Here is a 21,352-nt window from a genome sequence, read left to right as displayed (position 1 = left end):
TGTTCCGGATTGATGGCAATCTGGATTCTGCTTTTAATTTTACTTTCGTTGCCTTGTTCTTTTCTTCAATTGCAAAAACTATTTGCTTGTCTTCTGGTCCGGGTTGGACACTTCATCCGGTTGCTTTTGCTTTTATGAGGAATCTGGATCCTGGCTCTATTGAACAAATGATCCTGATCCGGGTAGTGGTTATGGCCCCCAACCCGGATTGGGTTTATAATCGGGTTGTCCGGTTATGAAGCCTTATCCGGGTTGATATTGATTTTTATTTGCTTTCAATCTGGGCATGAAGCTAATCCGGATTGATGTTTCCTTGCTTTATGCACTTAGAAAATAATCTGAGTAAATAAGGGTTAATTTCAACCCGGATTCGAATGCTTATCCGAGTTGATTTTTGCTTTTAAATTTGCTTTCAATCCGGGTTTGAAACCAACCCGGATTGATGTTTGCTTATTTACTTTATGTACTTAGAAAGTAATCTGAGTATATAATGGTTGTTTTCAACCCAGGTTCGAATGCTTATTCGGGTTGATTTTTGGCTTTTGAATTTGCTTTCAATCTGGGTATGATACCATATCCGGATTGATGATTGCTCTATTTACTTAGAAATTTTCTAAGCAAATAGTGGTTGCCTTTGTTTTTGCTTCCAACTCGGCTATAAGACTATATCCGGATTGTTCTTTGCTTCCTTAACTAGTAATTTAAAAGTAATAACTTTCTAAGAAAGGAAAATTCTTTTCATTGACTTAAAATTTTCTTCATACAAAATATAGGATCATGGATTGGTTTCTTGCCATAGGCTACAAGTTCTGGTTGCTTTTGGTTACTTTTTCTACTGGTAAAATTTTCTGAGCCTGAGTCCATGCCAGGTATTTGGGATCTCAGATTCTTCCATGTTAATGAGCTTGTATGTTCCTGACCTTAGAACTTCCTTGACTTTGTATGGGCCTTCCCACCTTGGCATTAGCTTCCCAGTGTTGGTGGGATCTAAAGCTTCCGTGTCTCGAAGGACCAAGTCTGTAACTTGAAAGTTTTTGACCCGGGACTTCTTGCTGAAGTGCTCTTTGGTTTTCTCCTTATACTTTTGCATTCTTGCCACCGTCTGGTCTCGGACTTCATCAATTAGCTCAATATTTGTTCTGAGCCCCTCCTCATTCGCTATCTCGTCAAAATTGATTGCTCGATGGGAGGGGGATCCTACTTCAATTGGTAGCATAGCTTCAGTTCCATAAGCCAGTTTGAAGGGGGTTTCTCCTGTGCTTGTTTGGGGGCTTGTTCTGTATGCCCAGAGTACATTAGGCAATTCTTCTGGCCATTTGGTTTTGCTTTTCCTGAGCCTCTTCTCTATGCCCCGGAGAAGTATTCGATTGGTTACTTCAACTTGACCATTCCCTTGAGGGTAGGCTACAGATGATTTCTTGTGCCGGATACCCCGTTCTTGAAGGTAGGATTCAAATTCTGAACCAACGAATTGTGGCCCATTATTTGATATCAGTACTCTCGGGATCCCGAACCTCATCAGGATGTTGTCCATGAATTTGATGCAATCTTGTTGGTTTATCGTTCTCATGGCCTTTGCTTCTACCCATTTGGTCATGTAATCAATTGAGACTAGCTAGTACCTGAGGTCTCCTTTAGCCCTGGGGAAGGGTCCCATGATATCAATGCCCCATACAGTAAATGGGATTGGTATCAAGACTGAAGAGGGTAGGACTGGGCTCATCCGGGTGACGTTGCTGAAGATTTGGCATTCTTTGCATTTTTTCACGAAATCTACTGCGTCCTGGTGAATAGTTGGCCAATAGTACCCTTGTCTTATGATCTTGTGAGCTAGGGCCTTCGCGAACATATGATCCCCGCATATTCCTTCGTGAACTTCCATCAGAAAGTACTGTGCCTCCCCTGGGCCGATGCACTTTAGGATTGGAGATGAGAAGGTCCGACGATAGGGTATTCCCTCTTCGATAAAAAATTTTGCTGCCTTAACTTTTAACCTTTGAGCCTTCCCTTTATCTTCTGGGAGCTCTCCTTTCTCTAAGTAGTTGATAAATGGAGTCATCCAATTCGGGCTGTTGTCTATTTCCATGACCTCTTCAGACTCTATGCTTGGTTTCTGTAATTCTTCGAAGTAGACGGAGCAATCCAGGTCTGATGAATTTTGAACAAGTTTAGATAGTGTATCAGCCTCTGAATTCTCCTCTCTGCAGATTTGAATTACTTGTGTTTTTGGTATCAAGGCGAGGTAGCTTTGGATCAGAGCCTGGTACTTGGCTAGAACTGGATCCTTGGCTATGTACTCGCCGTTTGTTTGCTTTACTACGATCTGCGAGTCGCTGTAGATTTTTAGATCCTGGATCCTGAGGGTTTTTGCTAGCTTCAATCCTGCGATCAGGGCTTCATATTCCGCTTGGTTGTTTGTTTCTGAAAAGCCAAAGGAGATCGTTGTTTGGATTGTGAATCCTTCTGGGCTCCTATATCTTTATCGATGTTTCTCTTAGGGTCGATGCTCATGGGCACAGGGTCTTCTTCTGGGAAATTGCATTTTAAGATGAAATAGGCTAGAGTCTGGGCTTTGATTGCTGTTCTTGGAATGAAACTCAAATTGAATTGACTCAGCTCAACTGCCCAATTTACCAATCTTCCTGAGATATCTAGCTTGTGTATTATCTTCCTTAAGGGTTGGTTAGTTACCACCCGTATCTCCCTTCCCTAGAAGTAATGCCTGAGCTTCCTGGATGCTGTAACCAAGGCAAAAGCAAACTTTTCTAGCCTTGAGTATCGGGTCTCCGCATCTTTTAGCACTTGGCTCACATAATAAACTGGTTGCTGCTTGCCGTTCTCTTCCCTGATCAGGGTTGCTCCAACTTCCAGGGTCCCTGCTGATATGTAAAAGGATAGGGGCTCCCCGGGTTGGGCTTTGGTTAACACAGGGGGTTGAGAAAGGTACCTTTTAATTTCTTTAAATGCGCTTTGGAATTCCGGATTTCAATTTACTTCTCTCTTGTTGGTTGCTCCTCTTAACAGGTCAAAGAAGGGTAGGCATCTCTCAGCTAACTTTGAGATGAATCTTCTGAGTGCAGACAGTGACCCTGCTAGCTTCTGCACATCTTTTTATGTTCTGGGAGGCCTCATCTCTTGGATTGCCTTTATCTTTTCTGGGTTGACTTCAATTCCCCGGTTGCTTATCATGGATCCAAGAAATTTTCCTGCCCCTACTCTGAATGTGCATTTTTCTGGATTGAGCCCGAGTGAGTATTTTCTCAAGTTGTCGAAGCGTTCTCTCAGGTCTCCTATGTGCTCGGGGATGCTTATAGACTCTGAGATCATGTCGTCGACATACGATTCCAGGTTCCTTCCAATCTGGTTTTTGAAGATTTTGTTCATTACTCTCTGGTAGGTTGTTCCCGCATTAGTCAATCCGAAAGGCAACATCACATAGGCATAGACTGCCCTGTGGGTGATGAAGGCTGTCTTTATGATATCCTTGAGATTCATCTTGATCTGGTTGTAACCCGAGTAGCCGTCCATGAAACTCAGCATTACGTGCCCGGACGTTGCGTCGATCAATTGATCAATATTTGGCAAGGGGTAGGGGTCTTTAGGGCATGCACTGTTCAAGTCTGTGTAGTCGATACACATTTTCCATTTTACGTTTGCTTTTTTCACCATCACAATATTTACTAACCATTCCGGGTACTTGCCTTCGTATATTATCCCAGCTTTGAGTAGTTTCTCAATTTCTTCATCTATTTCTTTCTGCCTCTCTGGGGCAAAATTTCTTCTCTTCTGCATGACTAGTTTCCTCTCTGGGTTGACGTCCAAGCTGTGCATTGCTATGGATTCATCCAACCCGGGCATATCTCTTGTGGTCCAAGAAAATATATCAGAGTACCCTTGGAGTAGTGATACCAGGTTTTTTCTGAAATTAGCCTCGAGCCCGGATCATATCTTTATCTTCTTAGAAGGATCGCTTGCATTGATCAGAATTGTTTTCGTTTCTACAGCAGCCTCTATCTTGGATTGATCCATATTTGATACCAACTGCTGGATCCGGGCCTCTGTATTCTTCTTAATATAGATCTGACCCTGGGCTGTCATCTCTTTGTGGTTGCTTTCCCCTACTTCACTTGTTTTAGGGTTGGTCGCTTGCACAGTAGGGTTGGCCTGGCCAAGGCCTAGGCTCAATTCAATCTCTTATGTGACTTGGTTGCTTTTTTGCTCTTCTGAGCTTGGTTTGGTTGCTTTTGGATCTGGGAGGGACTCTATGATCTGAACTTCTTTTCTCGCATCATCCCTTGAGTGGGGGCGATGTTTCTTAATACTTTGCTGTTTTCGAAGTACCATGGCCTTTCTCTTGTTGTCCTGATGAGTTTCAGCCATTACCAGAGCCTGGCTATAACATCTTTCAGCTACCTCATAGTCTCTCTTGATTTCTCTTACCCCGGTTGGTGTTGGGAATTTGATTTTCAGGTGTGATATGAAGGTGATTGCTTGGATCCTGGTCAGGGATGAGCTCCCGATTATTCCGTTGTAGGATGAGGGAGTATTGATCACGTAGAACTTTATCACATGGATAACTTGGTTTGGGGCCAATCCAAATATCACTGGAAAGTATAAGGTTCCCTGGATCGGGACCAAGTTGTTCCCGAACCCATACAGAGGGTCCTCTTGGCATTCATTGGAGCATATGCTCCCAAGCTTCATCTGGTTCACAGTATGCTTGAAAAGTATGTTTACTGAAGATCCATTATCTATCAGCATCCTTCTTACTTCGTTGTCAAAGATATCAAGTGTTACCACCAAGGCTTCGTTTTGATTCGGGTTGACCCCTTCATAATCCTTGTTGCTGAACAAAATCATCATCTCCAGGTAGGATTGGACGGAGAATACCTCGTCTCCTGAGCCCGGGCTCCTAGAGGGAGAGTGCGACCCTCCTAGGACCACATTTACTATATTCTTACCTTTCCTTTGCCTTTCTTCTCTCTGATTTACCTCCCGGGAGATGTACTGATTCAAGTTTCTCTTCTTAACTTGATCTTCAATGAAGTATTTGAGAGAAAGACAATTTTCAGTTTTGTGCCCATGGGTTTCATGATAGTCGCACTGCCTGTTATAAGGCCTGCTCTCCGGGGGAGTTTGCATGGGCTTTGGAGGATAATAGAATGGCTTTGCCTTGATCTCCTTCAGTATTTCTTCCCGGGTCCTGTTTAGTGGTGTCCAGTCTGGCTCTTGCCTAGGCTCTCTGGCTTGCCTAGGTGGACCGAGATCGCTTTTAGATTCTGTCTTAGGACCCAGTCTTTAAAATATTGGAGTGTTTTGTACAGCATTGGTCTGCTGTCTTTGGTTGCTTTGTTTGAACTTCTTCTCCTGATGGTAATCCCCTTTCGGTCGGTCATCAGAAGTTTTGTTCCTGGATCCTCCATTCCGAGTCATTCTCATCGCCTGGAGAACGTCTGTTTCCTTTATGAACCGGGCTGCCATAGAGTAGGCAGCGGCCAGGCTTTGTGGCTCTTTGTTTATCAACTTTACAATGTACCTCTCATTGTGTTCTGGATCCAGGTTCCTTCAAAACATGCTTAAAGCCTCCCTCTCATCAAGATTCGAGACTTTGTTGATGGCTTCCTGGAATCTCCGCATATAAGTTGAGAGCGCTTCATTATCATATTGGCGGATTATTTCAAGGTGACATATGTTCACTTTATGTGTCTTATTGGCTCTGAATCTTCGAAGGAAGGCTCATCTGAACTCTTTCCAGGAGTGAATGCTTCTTGATGGGATCCTGTTGAACCATCTTTGAGCCCCCCCTTTGAGGGTCGAGGTGAAGAATCTGGATTTGGTTAGGTCGTTGTAGTAATATATCTGAGATATCTGTTCGAAGTAATTGAGGTGTTCTTCCGGATCCCCCAATCCATCGAAAGAGTCAAGGTTGTAATGCTTGAGATTTTTCTGTCGAGGGATGGATTCTAGGGAGTGACTGAAGGGTGTGAGGGTCTCCCCAACTTCCAATCCGGAATCTTTTTTCATTTTTCTCTGAAGCTCATAAATCATGTCTTTTAGATCCTTCTGCCCCACCTCTTCGTCGTCAGAAATGAGCTTGAGGGTAGGGTCCCACCGAGTTCTCTTGCCTTTTGTTTTAGCAAGTAGCCTCTCCTCTTCCAACTGCATTCTTTTCTAAATTTATTGCTCAAGCTTTGCCTCTTCTTCCCTTCTTATCTGTTCTCTAATTTCTTCCAACTTTTTCTTTCTGGTTGCTTCTGTCTCCTTCTGTCTCCTTCTTACTAGGCTCCTTTTTATTCTTTTTTGCCTTAGTTCCGATTCGGTCGAAGACAGATCTCCTAGATTACTGAGAATCCCCAGATTCATCAACACCCTTAAGCACATATGGTACTTCCCTCCCTTTAGCACAGACATGAGGAGGGGAGTTTATGCCTAATTCTCCAATAGCAGCATTGTAATCATAACCTATTCCAGATGTTTGATTAACAGCTTTCTTACTGTAGAACTCTTTAGCCTTCGAACAAGAATTGAAGTAGGCTCTAACCTTAGTCTCAAGACCAGTGATCTTGTCTTTGAGAATAGTTTCGAGTTTTCTGTAACAGTCAACTCTATTCTCTAGAAAAGATACTTGTTCTTTTAATTTGTCTTGATTAATATGCACAAGTCTTAATTCATTGACCTCTTTCTCAAGGTCTTTGATCTGTAAACTTAACAGTTCATTATCACGACGTGCATTATTGAAGTTGCCTCTTAGATGATAAACCATTTCAGCATCAGAAAGTTTTACCTCTATTCTTGATGATGAAGCTTTTCCATTTATAGCCATAAGAGCAAGATTTCCTTCTTCTTCATCTTCACTGTCAGTATCATCCCAGCTTCTTCCCTTTGCCAGATAAGCCCTTTCAGAGTTCTTTCTTACTTGTTTTGGCTTCCTACATTCTGTGGCAAAGTGTCCCAACTCATTGCAGTTATAGCATCTGATGGTGCTCCGATCAACCATCCATGTTTTGTATCCACCACTGTTGGTGTTAGAGGATGAAGATCCACCTTTCTGGAATTTGTTGTAGTTGGACTTGTAATTAAGCTTAGGATTCCTCTTGAATCTGACATGGGAGAATCTCTTGATAATTTGGGCCATTGACTCGTCTTCCAATTGCTCCAGCTCTTCCAAGGAATAAAAATCATCACTTGATTGATTTGTAGTAGGAGGATCATATTCTGCTACTAACATATTTTCCTCAGCCTTGGAACACTGTATCATTCTCTCCAATTGTTGAGATTATTTTTGTTGTTGACCTTCAGCTACAAGTGCAGTAGATGTGCTGACCATTCTATCCTTCCCGTAGACTTCCTTCTGTTGAATCTGCTCCAACTCATAGGTTTTTAACACTCCATAGAGCCTGTCCAAAGAAATCTCACTCAGATCTCTAGCTTCTCTAATGGCAGTGATTCTATGTTCAAGATGAGTTGGCAGTGTTAAAAGGAACTTTTTGTTGACCTCCCTGATTGAATAAAATTTTCCATTGATGTTCAGGTTGTTGATCAACGCATTGTACCTCTCAAACACTTCAGTAATTCCTTCTCCTGGATTTGATTTAAAATGTTCATATTCAGAGGTTAGGATCTCCAACTTGTTCTCCCTAACTTCCTCTGTCCTTCATTGATCACCTCAATAGTTTCCCACATGTGTTTGGAATTTTTACAGTTCATCACATGTCTGTTCATCAAGGGATCAAGGGAATCAATTAAAATTAATTGAAGGTTGGCATCCAAGGAGGCTTCTTCCTTTTCATCAGGAGTAAAATCTTCAGGATCTTTAGGATAGGTTCTGGCTTTGGTGATCACAACATCATCTACTATCACCTCCGGTTTAATAACCATCGGAGTTTTTATCCCCTTCTTTAACAAGTTTGAATATTTGGGATTTGCCACTTGTAAAAACAAGTGCATCTTCTTCTTCCACATAATATAATTTTCTTTATCAAATTGTGGAATTTTAACGGTTCCAACTTTTTGTGAAGTCATTATGAATTTTTGAATGAATAAAAATTCAAGGAGTTGAAAAATCACAAAAGTCTAGGATCTTGATTTGTTCGTTAATCAGAAGGCTCTGATACCAATTGTTAGGTCCCAATGTGTTTGTAGAAGGGGGGGTTGAATACAAACAACACCGAATAATCGAATATATGCGGAATAAAAAATGTGAAAAAAAATTCAAGTTAAATAAGAATATTATTAAACTTGAAAGGTGTTACAACAACTGTATCGATTACAAGGAATTAATCTCAAATTAATTATCACAAATTTAGAATAAATTCGACATGAACTTTTTCTATTTTTGTAATAATTAGAATCAAATGCTAAACGCGATTTGAGATTAAGTTCTAGGGATTTTGATCCGCTAGATTGTTACACAAGAAAAAGATAAAGATTTCTAGTTGATTGGATTTAACTTTATAATCTAGAAATTGATCTTGAAGTTTTGCAGAGAAGATGAAATATTGTTCTGCTTCTTTTTCTTTTGTTCTCGGGTTCTGTATTGTTGATTGAAAATAATTAATGAATGAACTGCTTATGCTTCTTTTAATCAATCAACCGAATAGAATTGAACTGGTAAGACAATCCTGAGCTCAGCAAGACAATCGGTAGGACTATCCTTAGAACTAGCAAGACAATCAGAATGAACTAGCAAGACTTTTGGTATGATAATCAATTGTCATACCGATTGTCATAGTAGTTCAAACAGATTGTTTTTGCTGAAAATAAATAGATTTAAATCCTATAAAAATTCTGGTAAGACAATCCTTTTGAATTAGCATGACTTTCGGTATGACTATTGATTGTCATACTGATTGTCATACTAATACAATCAGTTGTCTTGTTGAATTAAAACAGATTTTTAAACTAATTTAAATTCTGAAAATTCTTAATATTAATTCAGAATTAATTAATCAATTAATTTAATTAATCAAATAAATTAATCTTTTGCAGATATAATTTATTTTCTTAATTAAATTATATGACTTAATTAATTAATAGAGAATTAATACTAATCTTGAGCAGCATCTATTCTTTTGTATATCTTCTGAAAATCACTGAAATATATGAATCAATTCCACCACTTCAATGTTGACACTCGATGTACTGTCTGGTTCATGAGTGACTAACTTCCGTGACGTTTCTTCATGTCTTGACTTTGACACTTTGATTTTCTTCAGATTAAATCCTTGTAATTAATGATACTCTGACGAGATCTCTGTCACTTGATTAAATCCACGATCTTGATTTATATCACTGAGGCTTGATCAATTTCTTGAACTTCTTCCAGTGAATTAACTCCTCAAGTCTGTAGATGAACCTTGTTTCTGAATCCTCTAACAGATGTTACTTTGTGAGATCTCTCTGACGGTAGATCCACTATTTACTTATTACATTCTTATTTGAGTTGAGTTGAATCCTCGAATATACAAATAGGCTATGACATATGACTTACAATCTCCCCCTATTTGTTTGTTAGACAATAACACACAAATACCTAGAGGATAACTCAACTAACAAATAAGAAAAAGATATAAAAAGAAATGTAAAGTAAATAGTAGAAAAGTTCTGGACTAGATTTAACATTTTCCAGATTCCAAGTAGATGTTCCTCTAGACTGAACATATCTTCAAGTAGTTCCATCTTCATTTGTACAACCACATTTCCTGTTGAGAAGCCCATATCTCTCTTGCTTCTCCCCCTATGAGAATCAACTGATTAAAGAAGATCACCTTCGTTTACCACCTCTCCCGTACAATAGGATCCGCAGATAAAAACCAATGGTACTCCCCTTTTGAAAACAGCTTCTTCCCTTACTAGAAAATCACCTTGTGTTTACCACCTCTCCCGTACAATAGGATCCGTAGTTACAAACAACAATGGTGTGGTGTAGTGTACATATGATCTTTTTCTTCCTCCCTGCTATTTCTCCCCCTTAGTTGAGGAATCCTCCAAACTATTACTTAAGCTTTTATCTCCCCCTTAAAGAAGGAATGTATGCCATCCTCTGAAGGAGTTCTCATATTTCACTTGGTTGGAAAAGAAATAACAAGAAGTTTCTCTTTCTTCCTCACTGTGAGTGTGTGATTCTGTTTAGTGTACCTCACATGTGTTTCACTCTTCTCTCCACTCGTGTTTACACTCATTCTTACAAGTGTATCACTCTTCTCTCATAGCTCCATAATCCAGCTGTACCTGCAAAGAAAATCACCTTAGCCATCCTTAAGGAGGTCATAGGTGGTGCAATGGGAGTTCGCAAATCCCCATCCTTGTTAAACTCGTCAGATGAATCTGAGTCATAATCTACAAGTTGCTAGTTTCCCTTTTAGGGTTCCAGATTTGAATTCTGGGAAGGTAAACAATGATCCAACGAATTTAGCATAAAGATCAAAGTTCCCTTCTAATGTCTGTGAAGACATTTCCTTGTGACTCATCAGGTAATATATGAATCATTGTCAACAAGTTGCCGATCTACGCCTATGTCAGATCCACTATCCGCAGATGCATCCAGGGGATTTAAGCCTGGGGAGGTAGACACTGACCACTGACATATGGCTTTTGGATCAGTATCCTCTCCTAACACTTGTAAAGGCAATTGGTCCATTAACGAACCTTGAACAATCGAATCTGACCTTAAAATGATCGAAACTCCTGTTTCCGTCAACTCATCCTTTGTGTGTGTAACATTTCCTTGTGCATCAAGAATTGTTTATATTTGAAGTGGTGACACTACATCGGATACCTTGGCCGACAGGCAAATTTCAATAGATACACCCTGTTGAGAGAATGAATCTAGTAATTGTTTTTGTGCCTTTTCAGCCATTACATCTTTTTGAGAAGATATATGGGGGCTAGCAGTTGTCTCGGTTTAAATACTACTCATCTATGTAGGAGACAAAGCTACTGGGTTGACTTCAGAACCTTCCTTATGTGGTGCACTAAGGCACTATCTCCCTCACGCTCACTCATACTTCTTTTTAGTGGTAAGAGAGTGTTGGTTGGTTCTGTTTTTGTGTTTGTCTTTACAGTCTGGGATAGACGTTGTGGGTTTTCAACCTCATGACTGTCAATGAAAGAAAGTCATTGGAGACTGAACCTGTAACACAGAACATATGGTAATAGAGAGAAAATGATTTACAATAGTGATTTCAAAAGATTTTACATGAAATAAGAAATCACTAATGTAGAAAGAAGTTTGATTTTATTTTTCAATATGAATGAGTTTTTGATAAAACATTGATCACTTAGGATAAAATCTAAGTAATTCTCATTCATGTCAAAAGCTTACAAATATCTGCAACATAATGTTAACAACATATCATTGACCGATACTTGTCAAGTACTTTAGATACTAATTGTTATGTTGCATAAAATTTAAAATAAAATAAAAATAAAATAAAATAAAAAAAATAATACAATACAAATAATAATAATAAAAACAAATATCAATGAATTAAATACCAAATATCTATCAACAAGATATCAACATCCAATTTCATATATCATACAATATTTACAATTACAGAAAATACAAATAAAAACTTATATAAATATAGCAAAAATATAGAAACTAGTTACAAGTTCAATGATAACATTACCAGCTTGCAAACAGCCATATCCCTCGGATAAACCTTTGCTGTTATCTCCAAAGGTAACCAGGGGGCCAGCTTTCTCAATCCATATTTGATAGCAGGGCTCTATCTCCGGTCGTATGTCTTGATGATCCACTGTCAAGAATCCACACTCCCGGTTTCACCTGTTTTAATGCCCTGCAACACAAATGGATTAACCCTTCTTCGGAACCCAAACTTGGTTGGGCCCGGCATTCTTGTAGAACTGTCCTTTGTCAGGCAAAACAACATTTTTAATTTTAATTGTCTCAACTTTCTCAATGACTGAACATTTGACCTTGTAAACAGCCTTAACAAATTTCTGTTTAAGCTTAGGCACAAATGTCTCCTTTCTAGCCTTAGAAGGACTAGCGTCTTAGACCTATCATGCTTCTTGTTATTCACATGCTGACGAGGAGTAGTCTTATCATTAGAAATATGCTTACCATTAAAATAAGCATATATCATATTAAAGGCACAAGACATACAATTAGAAACACCACATGCTTTATGAGAGTGATTAATAGCAGGCAATTTATGCATGGCAGAAATGGCATTTTTGTTATCCAACTCATGTGTGTCTGAGTTAGTCTCAGTTGCTTTCACAACTTTGACTGGAACTTTCGACACACTTGACTTGGAAACAACCTTCTCATTAGCATGATCTTCAGCACGTATTTCTTCCTGAATAACAGAAGAGGTCGCATCAAATGGTTCAGCAATTGATGGTTTATAGAGGGGTTCATCAACACCCTTAAGCACATGTGGTACTTCCCTCCCTTTAGCACAGACATGAGGAGGGGAGTTTATGCCTAATTCTCCAATAGCAGCATTGTAATCATAACCTATTACAGATGTTTGATTAACAACTTTCTTACTGTAGAACTCTTTAGCCTTCGAACAAGAATTGAAGTAGGCTCTAACCTTAGTCTCAAGACCGGTGATCTTGTCTTTGAGAATAGTTTCGAGTTTTCTGTAACAGTCAACTCTATTCTCTAGAAAAGATACTTGTTCTTTTAATTTGTCTTGATTAATATGCACAAGTCTTAATTCATTGACCTCTTTCTCAAGGTCTTTGATCTGTAAACTTAACAGTTCATTATCACGACGTGCATTATTTAAGTTGCCTCTTAGATGATAAACCATTTCAGCATCAGAAAGTTTTACCTCTATTCTTGACGATAAAGCTTTTCCATTAATAGCCATAAGAGCAAGATTTTCTTCTTCTTCATCTTCACTGTCAGTATCATCCCAGCTTCTTCCCTTTGCCAGATAAGCCCTTTCAGAGTTCTTTCTTACTTGCTTTGGCTTCCTACATTCTGTGGCAAAGTGTCCCAACTCATTGCAGTTATAGCATCTGATGGTGCTCCGATCAACCATCCATGTTTTATATCCACCACTGTTGGTGTTAGAGGATGAAGATCCACCTTTCTGGAATTTGTTGTAGTTGGACTTGTACTTAAGCTTGGGATTCCTCTTGAATCTGACATGGGAGAATCTCTTGACAATTTGGGCCATTGACTCGTCTTCCAATTGCTCCAGCTCTTCCAAGGAATAAAAATCATCACTTGATTGATTTGTAGTAGGAGGATCATATTCTGCTACTAACATATTTTCCTCAGCCTTGGAACACTGTATCATTCTCTCCAATTGTTGAGATTGCTGTTGTTGTTGACCTTCAGCTACAAGTGCAGTAGATGTGCTGACCATTCTATCCTTCCCGTAGACTTCCTTCTGTTGAATCTGCTCCAACTCATAGGTTTTTAACACTCCATAGAGCCTGTCCAAAGAAATCTCACTCAGATCTCTAGCTTCTCTAATGGCAGTGATTCTATGTTCAAGATGAGTTGGCAGTGTTAAAAGGAACTTTTTGTTGACCTCCCTGATTGAATAAAATTTTCCATTGATGTTCAGGTTGTTGATCAACGCATTGTACCTCTCAAACACTTCAGTAATTCCTTCTCCTGGATTTGATTTAAAATGTTCATATTCAGAGGTTAGGATCTCCAACTTGTTCTCCCTAACTTCCTCTGTCCTTCATTGATCACCTCAATAGTTTCCCACATGTGTTTGGAATTTTTACGGTTCATCACATGTCTGTTCATCATGGGATAAAGGGAATCAATTAAAATTAATTGAAGGCTGGCATCCGAGGAGGCTTCTTCCTTTTCATCAGGAGTAAAATCTTCAGGATCTTTAGGATAGGTTCTGGCTTTGGTGATCACAACATCATCTACTATCACCTCCGGTTTAATAACCATCGGAGTTTTTATCCCCTTCTTTAACAAGTTTGAATATTTGGGATTTGCCACTTGTAAAAACAAGAGCATCTTCTTCTTCCACATAATATAATTTTCTTTATCAAATTGTGGAATTTTAACGGTTCCAACTTTTTGTGAAGTCATTATGAATTTTTGAATGAATAAAAATTCAAGGAGTTGAAAAATCACAAAAGTCTAGGATCTTGATTTGTTCGTTAATCAGAAGGCTCTGATACCAATTGTTAGGTCCCAATGTGTTTGTAGAAGGGGGGGTTGAATACAAACAGCACCGAATAATCGAATATATGCGGAATAAAAAATGTGAAACAAAATTCAAGTTAAATAAGAATATTATTAAACTTGAAAGGTGTTACAACAACTGTATCGATTACAAGGAATTAATCTCAAATTAATTATCACAAATTTTGAATAAATTCGACATGAACTTTTTCTATTTTTGTAATAATTAGAATCAAATGCTAAACGCAATTTGAGATTAAGTTCTAGGGATTTTGATCCGCTAGATTGTTACACAAGAACAAGATAAAGATTTCTAGTTGATTGGATTTAACTTTACAATCTAGAAATTGATCTTGAAGTTTTGCAGAGAAGATGAAATATTATTCTGCTTCTTTTTCTTTTGTTCTCGGGTTCTGTATTGTTGATTGAAAATAATTAGAACTAGCAAGACAATCAGAATGAACTAGCAAGACTTTTGGTATGATAATCAATTGTCATACCGATTGTCATAGTAGTTCAAACAGATTGTTTTTGCTGAAAATAAATAGATTTAAATCCTATAAAAATTCTGGTAAGACAATCTTTTTGAATTAGCATGACTTTCGGTATGACTAGTGATTGTCATACTGATTGTCATACTAATCAGTTGTCTTGTTGAATTAAAACAGATTTTTAAACTAATTTAAATTCTGAAAATTCTTAATATTAATTCAGAATTAATTAATCAATTAATTTAATTAATCAAATAAATTAATCTTTTGCAGATATAATTTATTTTCTTAATTAAATTATATGACTTAATTAATTAATAGAGAATTAATACTAATCTTGAGCAGCATCTATTCTTTTGTATATCTTCTGAAAATCACTGAAATATATGAATCAATTCCACCACTTCAATGTTGACACTCGATGTACTGTCTGGTTCATGAGTGACTAACTTCCGTGACGTTTCTTCATGTCTTGACTTTGACACTTTGATTTTCTTCAGATTAAATCCTTGTAATTAATGATACTCTGACGAGATCTCTGTCACTTGATTAAATCCACGATCTTGATTTATATCACTGAGGCTTGATCAATTTCTTGAACTTCTTCCAGTGAATTAACTCCTCAAGTCTGTAGATGAACCTTGTTTCTGAATCCTCTGACAGATGTTACTTTGCGAGATCTCTCTGACGGTAGATCCACTATTTACTTATTACATTCTTATTTGAGTTGAGTTGAATCCTCGAATATACAAATAGGCTATGATATATGACTTACACAGGTCATGGGCTGGACCCTGGTGAGCAGGTGACCCAGGTCATGGGCTGGATCCTGGTGAGCAGGTGATCCAGGTCCCGGGTTGGATCCGGGTTGGGAGATGATCCGGGTCATGGGTTAGCCCCGGGCCTGGTCTCTCCACTTGATTATCCTGGGAGAGGGGGGCCTTGGTCCATCGGTTGAGTCTGATACCCTTTAGGTCCAGGTTGGATCCTAGCAAGGTTGCTTATACCTTATCAAGCAGTTTGATAAAAGTTGGAAAGTACTACAAAATTTAGAACTTACTATATTGTATCAAAAGAGAACTGAATAAAGAGAAATGCTACATTATCAGAAGGAGCAGTGCTAAGAACCTAAAATTAATTATAAAAAAGTCTTGATACCACCAGGAACGGGAAAAACAAATTCGATTAGTTTTTAAATGATGTGGTATGGGTGATATGTCATTTTGTACTATTTTAATGAGTGAGATTTATGTGAATGCATGGGATATATTTTATTAATTGTAAGATGACCAGTCACAAAATGCCATGTGACATTTTAGAATCATTTTAAAATCTAATTTTGAGTATCTAGTATTTGTCCAAAAAGAATTCTAAAAACGGTCCAAAATGTTTAGTTATCTGTATACAAAGAAAAATCAAAGACATTGTGAATGTGAATGCCATATATCTTGTTAAGGGAACTAAAAGTTTACTATCTAAGATAAATCTTTCATGCTTTTGGTAGTGAAAAATAACAACCTTTGTTAAGTTGTATCCATTTGAATTTTCTCCGATCCAACTCATAGAACTCAAATGAACACTCTGTACTTATTTTAAAGATTCAAGTACTGATGACATAATTTTAGACCTTGCACAACTTGGTAGAAAAATGGTTGAGATGATAAAATATTGATTAATCCACTCGGTTTATAAGCTTCTCGAGTTAGTCTAATTTCAACCAGTTGCGACAGCCTGAATTGAAACAGTTCTTTCAAGAACAAGTTGCTTAATCGAACAGGGAATGGAATCCCTTTCATTTCTTTGACCAACTGCTTACTACTCCCTTCATCCCGTTCGATTCTATACATTTACTATTTACACGTATTTCAAGACTTCTATAAAATATAGTTTGATAATATTTTTTTCAATTTTTTTTAATAAAAGTTTAAACATGAAACTTTTATTCAGAAATTTTTTTTTTTAAAAATATTGTGGAGTTATTTTTTTAAATGAGCATTGAAAAGTGTGCCGAAAAGTAACGTATAGAATTCAATGGGACAGAGGGAGTATTAAACAAGAACATCTAGATGATCGGTACTACATCTTTGTCCCGCCTTGATTCCAACTCAACATATACGCTTTTTCTTGTGTTTTTTTTTGTGAAACTTCTTCTTGGGTTTTCTACGGTTTGAACTTTAAAGTCGTGATCTGAGCAGTTATTGGAGCAGTTAGCACTATCATTTTATGTCATGTTATTGTGGTCTACTGGGGAAGTCATCACAGAAATTAAATTACAGTACCCGCACTATATCTATATCAAAACTCTTAGAAGCACTGTCGAGTTCCACCATCAAATTCTCAGTCTGTGATTCATTCACAAATTCTTCAATTTTACGTGTTATTTGAGATACAAGAATTGGTGTTGTGGGTATTTCATTGTTGTTGGGTACTTTTTAAGAAGATATATACATCATATACATCTTGTCTGGGTGGATCTCTAAAGAAAAACTAGTGACTTGCGACAGTCACTTTCGGTATTGTATCTTATAATTTATTCATTGTTCTTAATTTTATGTGTCATTTATTGTGTTTATTTAGTGTTTTTTCTTGTAAGTGGTGTAATTTCATTGATGACAACTTCTAGTAGCGGTGTTTTGGAGAGTAGATGGAGGAATAGAGAGGTCGTTGATTCTATCTTTAGGGTAGGTTCTTTGAATGTAGGTACTCTTAATGGGAAATTTTTGGAACTTGTCGATGGATTAAAGAAAAGACATGTTGATGTAATTTGTATGTAAGAGACTAAGTGGAAGGGTAATAAGACAAAGGAAGCCAATGGATTTAAACTATGGTATTCAGGTGTTGTAACCAATAGGAATGGTGTTGGTATTATGTTAAGTACACAACTGAGGAATAATGTAGTGGAGGTGATTCGATTTAATGATAGGGTGATGATGATTAAACTAGTTGTGGTTGTTAATATTGTTGGTGCCTACGCTCCGCATGCTGGTTAGGGAGATGAGGAGAAAAAACTCTTCAGGAATTGTTTAGATGATTTAGTTAGTACAATACCTAGGGATCAAATTTTATATATCGGGGGTGATTTTAATGGCCATATTGGAGAGCATTCCGATGGATATGTTGGTACTCATGGGGTCATGGGGGTTTTGGAAATGGTATAAGGAATGAAGGTGGGTGTACTCTTTTAGAATTTGTATTAGCTCATGAATTAGTGATAGTTAATTCTTGTTTCAAAAAGAGGGATGCTCATTTAATTACTTTGAAGAGTGGAGGTTGTAGCACGCAAATAGATTATTTTCTAACGAGAAGATGCAACAAAAATTACAAAGATTATAAAGTGATTCCGGAGGAGATGTGTGCTACACAACATCGTTTGTTGGTAATGGATATTTTTATGAGGAAAAAGATAACAGTAGGTATTCAGGAGACGACGCCGCGTAATTTATGGAAAAATCTAAAGGGTGAAATAGTACGGATTTTCAAGGAAAGAATTGGTTTGAAACAAAGAAGTTTTGTTGGGGATGATGTAAACCAAATATGGAATCATTTGGCTTCTTTAATTAGGGGTGTGGCTAAATATATGTTAGGAATCACCTCGGGGAAAATTCATGATGAAAAAGAGTCTTGGTGGTGGAATGAGGATGTGCAAGTTCGAGTATAAGTTAAACAAACATGCTTTAAGGAGCTTATATGCTGCAATGAACAAGAGGAATTTAACACAAAGAAAATTCTCTATAAGGAAGCAAAACGTCTAGCAAAAAGGGATGTGGTGGAGGCGAATGATAAGTCTTATGAAGAAATGTATTATAGGTCTACCTACAAATGAGGGAGAAAATGAAATTTATAAACTAGCAAAGGCTCGAGAAATGAGACAACGAGATTTGGGATTTGTCAGATTTATTAAGGATGAAAATGCACGTGTGCTAGTTAAGGATGATGATATTAAATGTAGATGGTATCACTTTTTCAGACAGTTATTTAATGAGTCTCGTATAAGTGGAGAGGAGATTGAGTGGGAATCAGTTCGTCAATCGCATTGCGATTCTAGTATACAACCAATAAATGGTGAAGAAATTGAGTTGTCATTATGCAATATGGGTAAAGGTAAAGCCACTGGTCTAGACGAAAACCCTATAGAAGTATGGTGGTGTTCAGGTAAGGAGGGTGAGCGGTGGTTGACTCAACTCTTCAATCTTATTTTTCGAAATGGTAAGGTACCACATGAGTGGAAGCTTAGTATGGTTATTCCAATTTACAAGAATAAGGGTGATGCACAGAATTGTAGTAATTTTTGTGGTATTAAACTTTTAAGTCATACTATGAAATTATGGGAGTGAGTGATTGAAATTAGGCTTAGAAGCAAGGTTACAGTGTTTGAAAATCAATTTGGTTTCATGCCTGGAAGGTCGACAACGGAGGCGATTCATCTTCTTAGGCATTTAATGGAGAAATTTAGGGAACGTAGGATGGACCCGCACATGGTGTTTATAGATTTGGAAAAAGATTATGATAGTGTTCCGCGCAACGTAATTTGGACAAGTTTGGAGAGTAAAGGTGTGTCCTGGATATATGTGATGGCAATTCAAGAAATGTATTCTCAAGTATTGACTTGTGTCAGGACACCTGTTGGTGATACTCAATATTTTCCGGTCAAGATAGGACTTCATCAAGGATCATCATTAAGTCCATTTTTATTCGCAATAATTATAGATGTACTCACTAGAGGAATCCAGGATGTTGTACCGTGGTGTATGCTTTTTGTGGATGACATAGTTATTAATAATCAGAAAAAGTCGGAGATTAATGAGAAGTTAGAACAATGGAGAGTTACATTGGAGATTTCGGGCTTCCGTGTTAGTCATTCAAAAACTAAATACATGTGGTGTAATTTTAGTAACGAACTGGATGAAGAGGGGATTGATGTTCGAATTGGAGAGCATTTATTAGTTCCGAAAGAAAATTTCAAGTATTTGGGATCTATGATTCATAAAGATGGTAAGATAGATGCCGATGTTTCTCATCGTATCCAATCTGGATGGTTAAAGTGGAGGGTTGCTTCAGGAGTACTGTGTGATAAAAAAATTCCTTTAAAATTAAAAGGAATATTTTAGCGAAGGGCGATTAGACCAGCTTTATTGTATAGGGCGGAATGTTGGGCGGTAACGAAGGCCCAAGAATAACGCCTAGAGGTAGCGGAAATGAGGATGTTGCGTTGGATTTGTGGTCGCACCTTGTTAGATAGATTGCCGATGGATTTTTTCAGAAGGCAATTAAGAGTTGCATCTATAATAAAAAAAGTAAGGGAAGGTAGACCGCGATGGATTGGACATGTTCGGAGGAGGCGTATAACGGCTCTAGTGCGGAGAGTTGAAGGTTTAGTGTTGGCGGGTGTGAGAAGGAAAGGAAAACCGAGAAGAACTTGGGATAACCTACTTTCACTATATTTGCATTGTTTAAACCTTCGGGGGATATGATATTAGATAGAAGGTCATGGAGGCCTCGAATTAGAGTGGTTGATTAACTTATGGGATAGATTAATCTTGTATTTTGAGGGGTTAGTAGAATACAGTGTTAGTAACATATAGTGTCAGTTTATTCATTCTGTCAAGGTACTTAATTCTATTATTATTGTATTCTGGGTTTCATATATTATTCGCACGAAAAAAGGCCCCAAATGTCACTATTTGGGGTTAAATGGCCCTCAATGTCACTTTTTAAATTGTTGGCCCCAAATGTCACTTGAAAACGGGGTTTCGGGTGAAGTTTTTCAAAATATACGAAAAACGCAGTTTCGTGTTGAGTTTTTCTATAACAATTTTTTTAATTTTTTTAAATAAAAGAAAAACACAGTTTCGTTGTGTGTTTTTGTGTAAAAATGTGGTTTCAACCCGTGTTTTTGATGAAAACGCTATTTCGGAATTTGTTTCGGTCAAAAACGCAGTTTCGTCTTTTGTTTATAGATATAAAAACGGCGTTTCAAACCGAGTTTTTCGTAAAAACGTCTCAGGATGCGAAAAAAAACCAAAACGCAGGTCCAAAATGAGTTAATATGAAAAACTCATCTTGGGATTGTGTTTTGCCCCCATAAACATAAATTGAAGTTGCGTTTTCAAATTTTCTTTTTGAAAAAAAAATCAAAACGGAACACGCAACTCCGTTTTTCATTAAAAAGAAAAACATGATACGAAATTGTTTCATCAAAAACACGGTTTCGTCTTTTGTTTATGGATATAAAAATGACGTTTCAAACTGAATTTTTCGTAAAAACGCAGTTTCTAACCGAGTTTTCCTCAGGATGCGAAAAAACCAAAACGCAGGTCCAAAATGAGTTAATATAAAAAACTCATCCTGGGATTGTGTTTTGCCCCCATAAACATGAATTGAAGTTGCGTTTTCAAATTATTTTTTTTGAAAAAAAAAATCAAAACGGAACACGCAACTCCGTTTTTCATTAAAAGAAAAACATGATACGAAATTCCGTTTTTGAGTGACATTTGGGGCCAATTATTTAGAAAGTGACATTGAAGGTCATTTTCCCCCAAAAAGTGATATTTGGGGCCAACACCCTGTTGGCACTAATCATTTTTTGGTAGATCTTTTTCGAATAGGGAGTTATTTGATTTACACATTAGAAGTTCTGCGAGTGTTCTTAACCAAGATTGGGTTGAAGATATCAAAAGTGTTTTTATGTGGGATAAAAGTGACTACAAACAGTCAC

General features: G+C 37.6%; 1 protein-coding gene across 1 annotated transcript; it reads left to right on the top strand.

Moving 5' to 3' along the window:
• The first annotated feature begins 18,398 nt into the window (after positions 1-18,398).
• On the top strand, positions 18,399-18,971 carry LOC141674420 (uncharacterized). The gene has a single exon (XM_074481128.1). It carries the CDS (start codon positions 18,399-18,401, stop codon positions 18,969-18,971), a length of 573 nt encoding a protein of 190 aa, XP_074337229.1.
• Positions 18,972-21,352: the final 2,381 nt, after the last annotated feature.

This window comes from Apium graveolens, chromosome 7 (assembly GCF_009905375.1).
Source record: "Apium graveolens cultivar Ventura chromosome 7, ASM990537v1, whole genome shotgun sequence".
Taxonomy (NCBI): Eukaryota; Viridiplantae; Streptophyta; class Magnoliopsida; order Apiales; family Apiaceae; genus Apium; species Apium graveolens.
The sequence above is the reverse complement of the archived record's forward strand: the minus strand, read 5'-3'. Positions and strand labels throughout refer to the sequence as shown.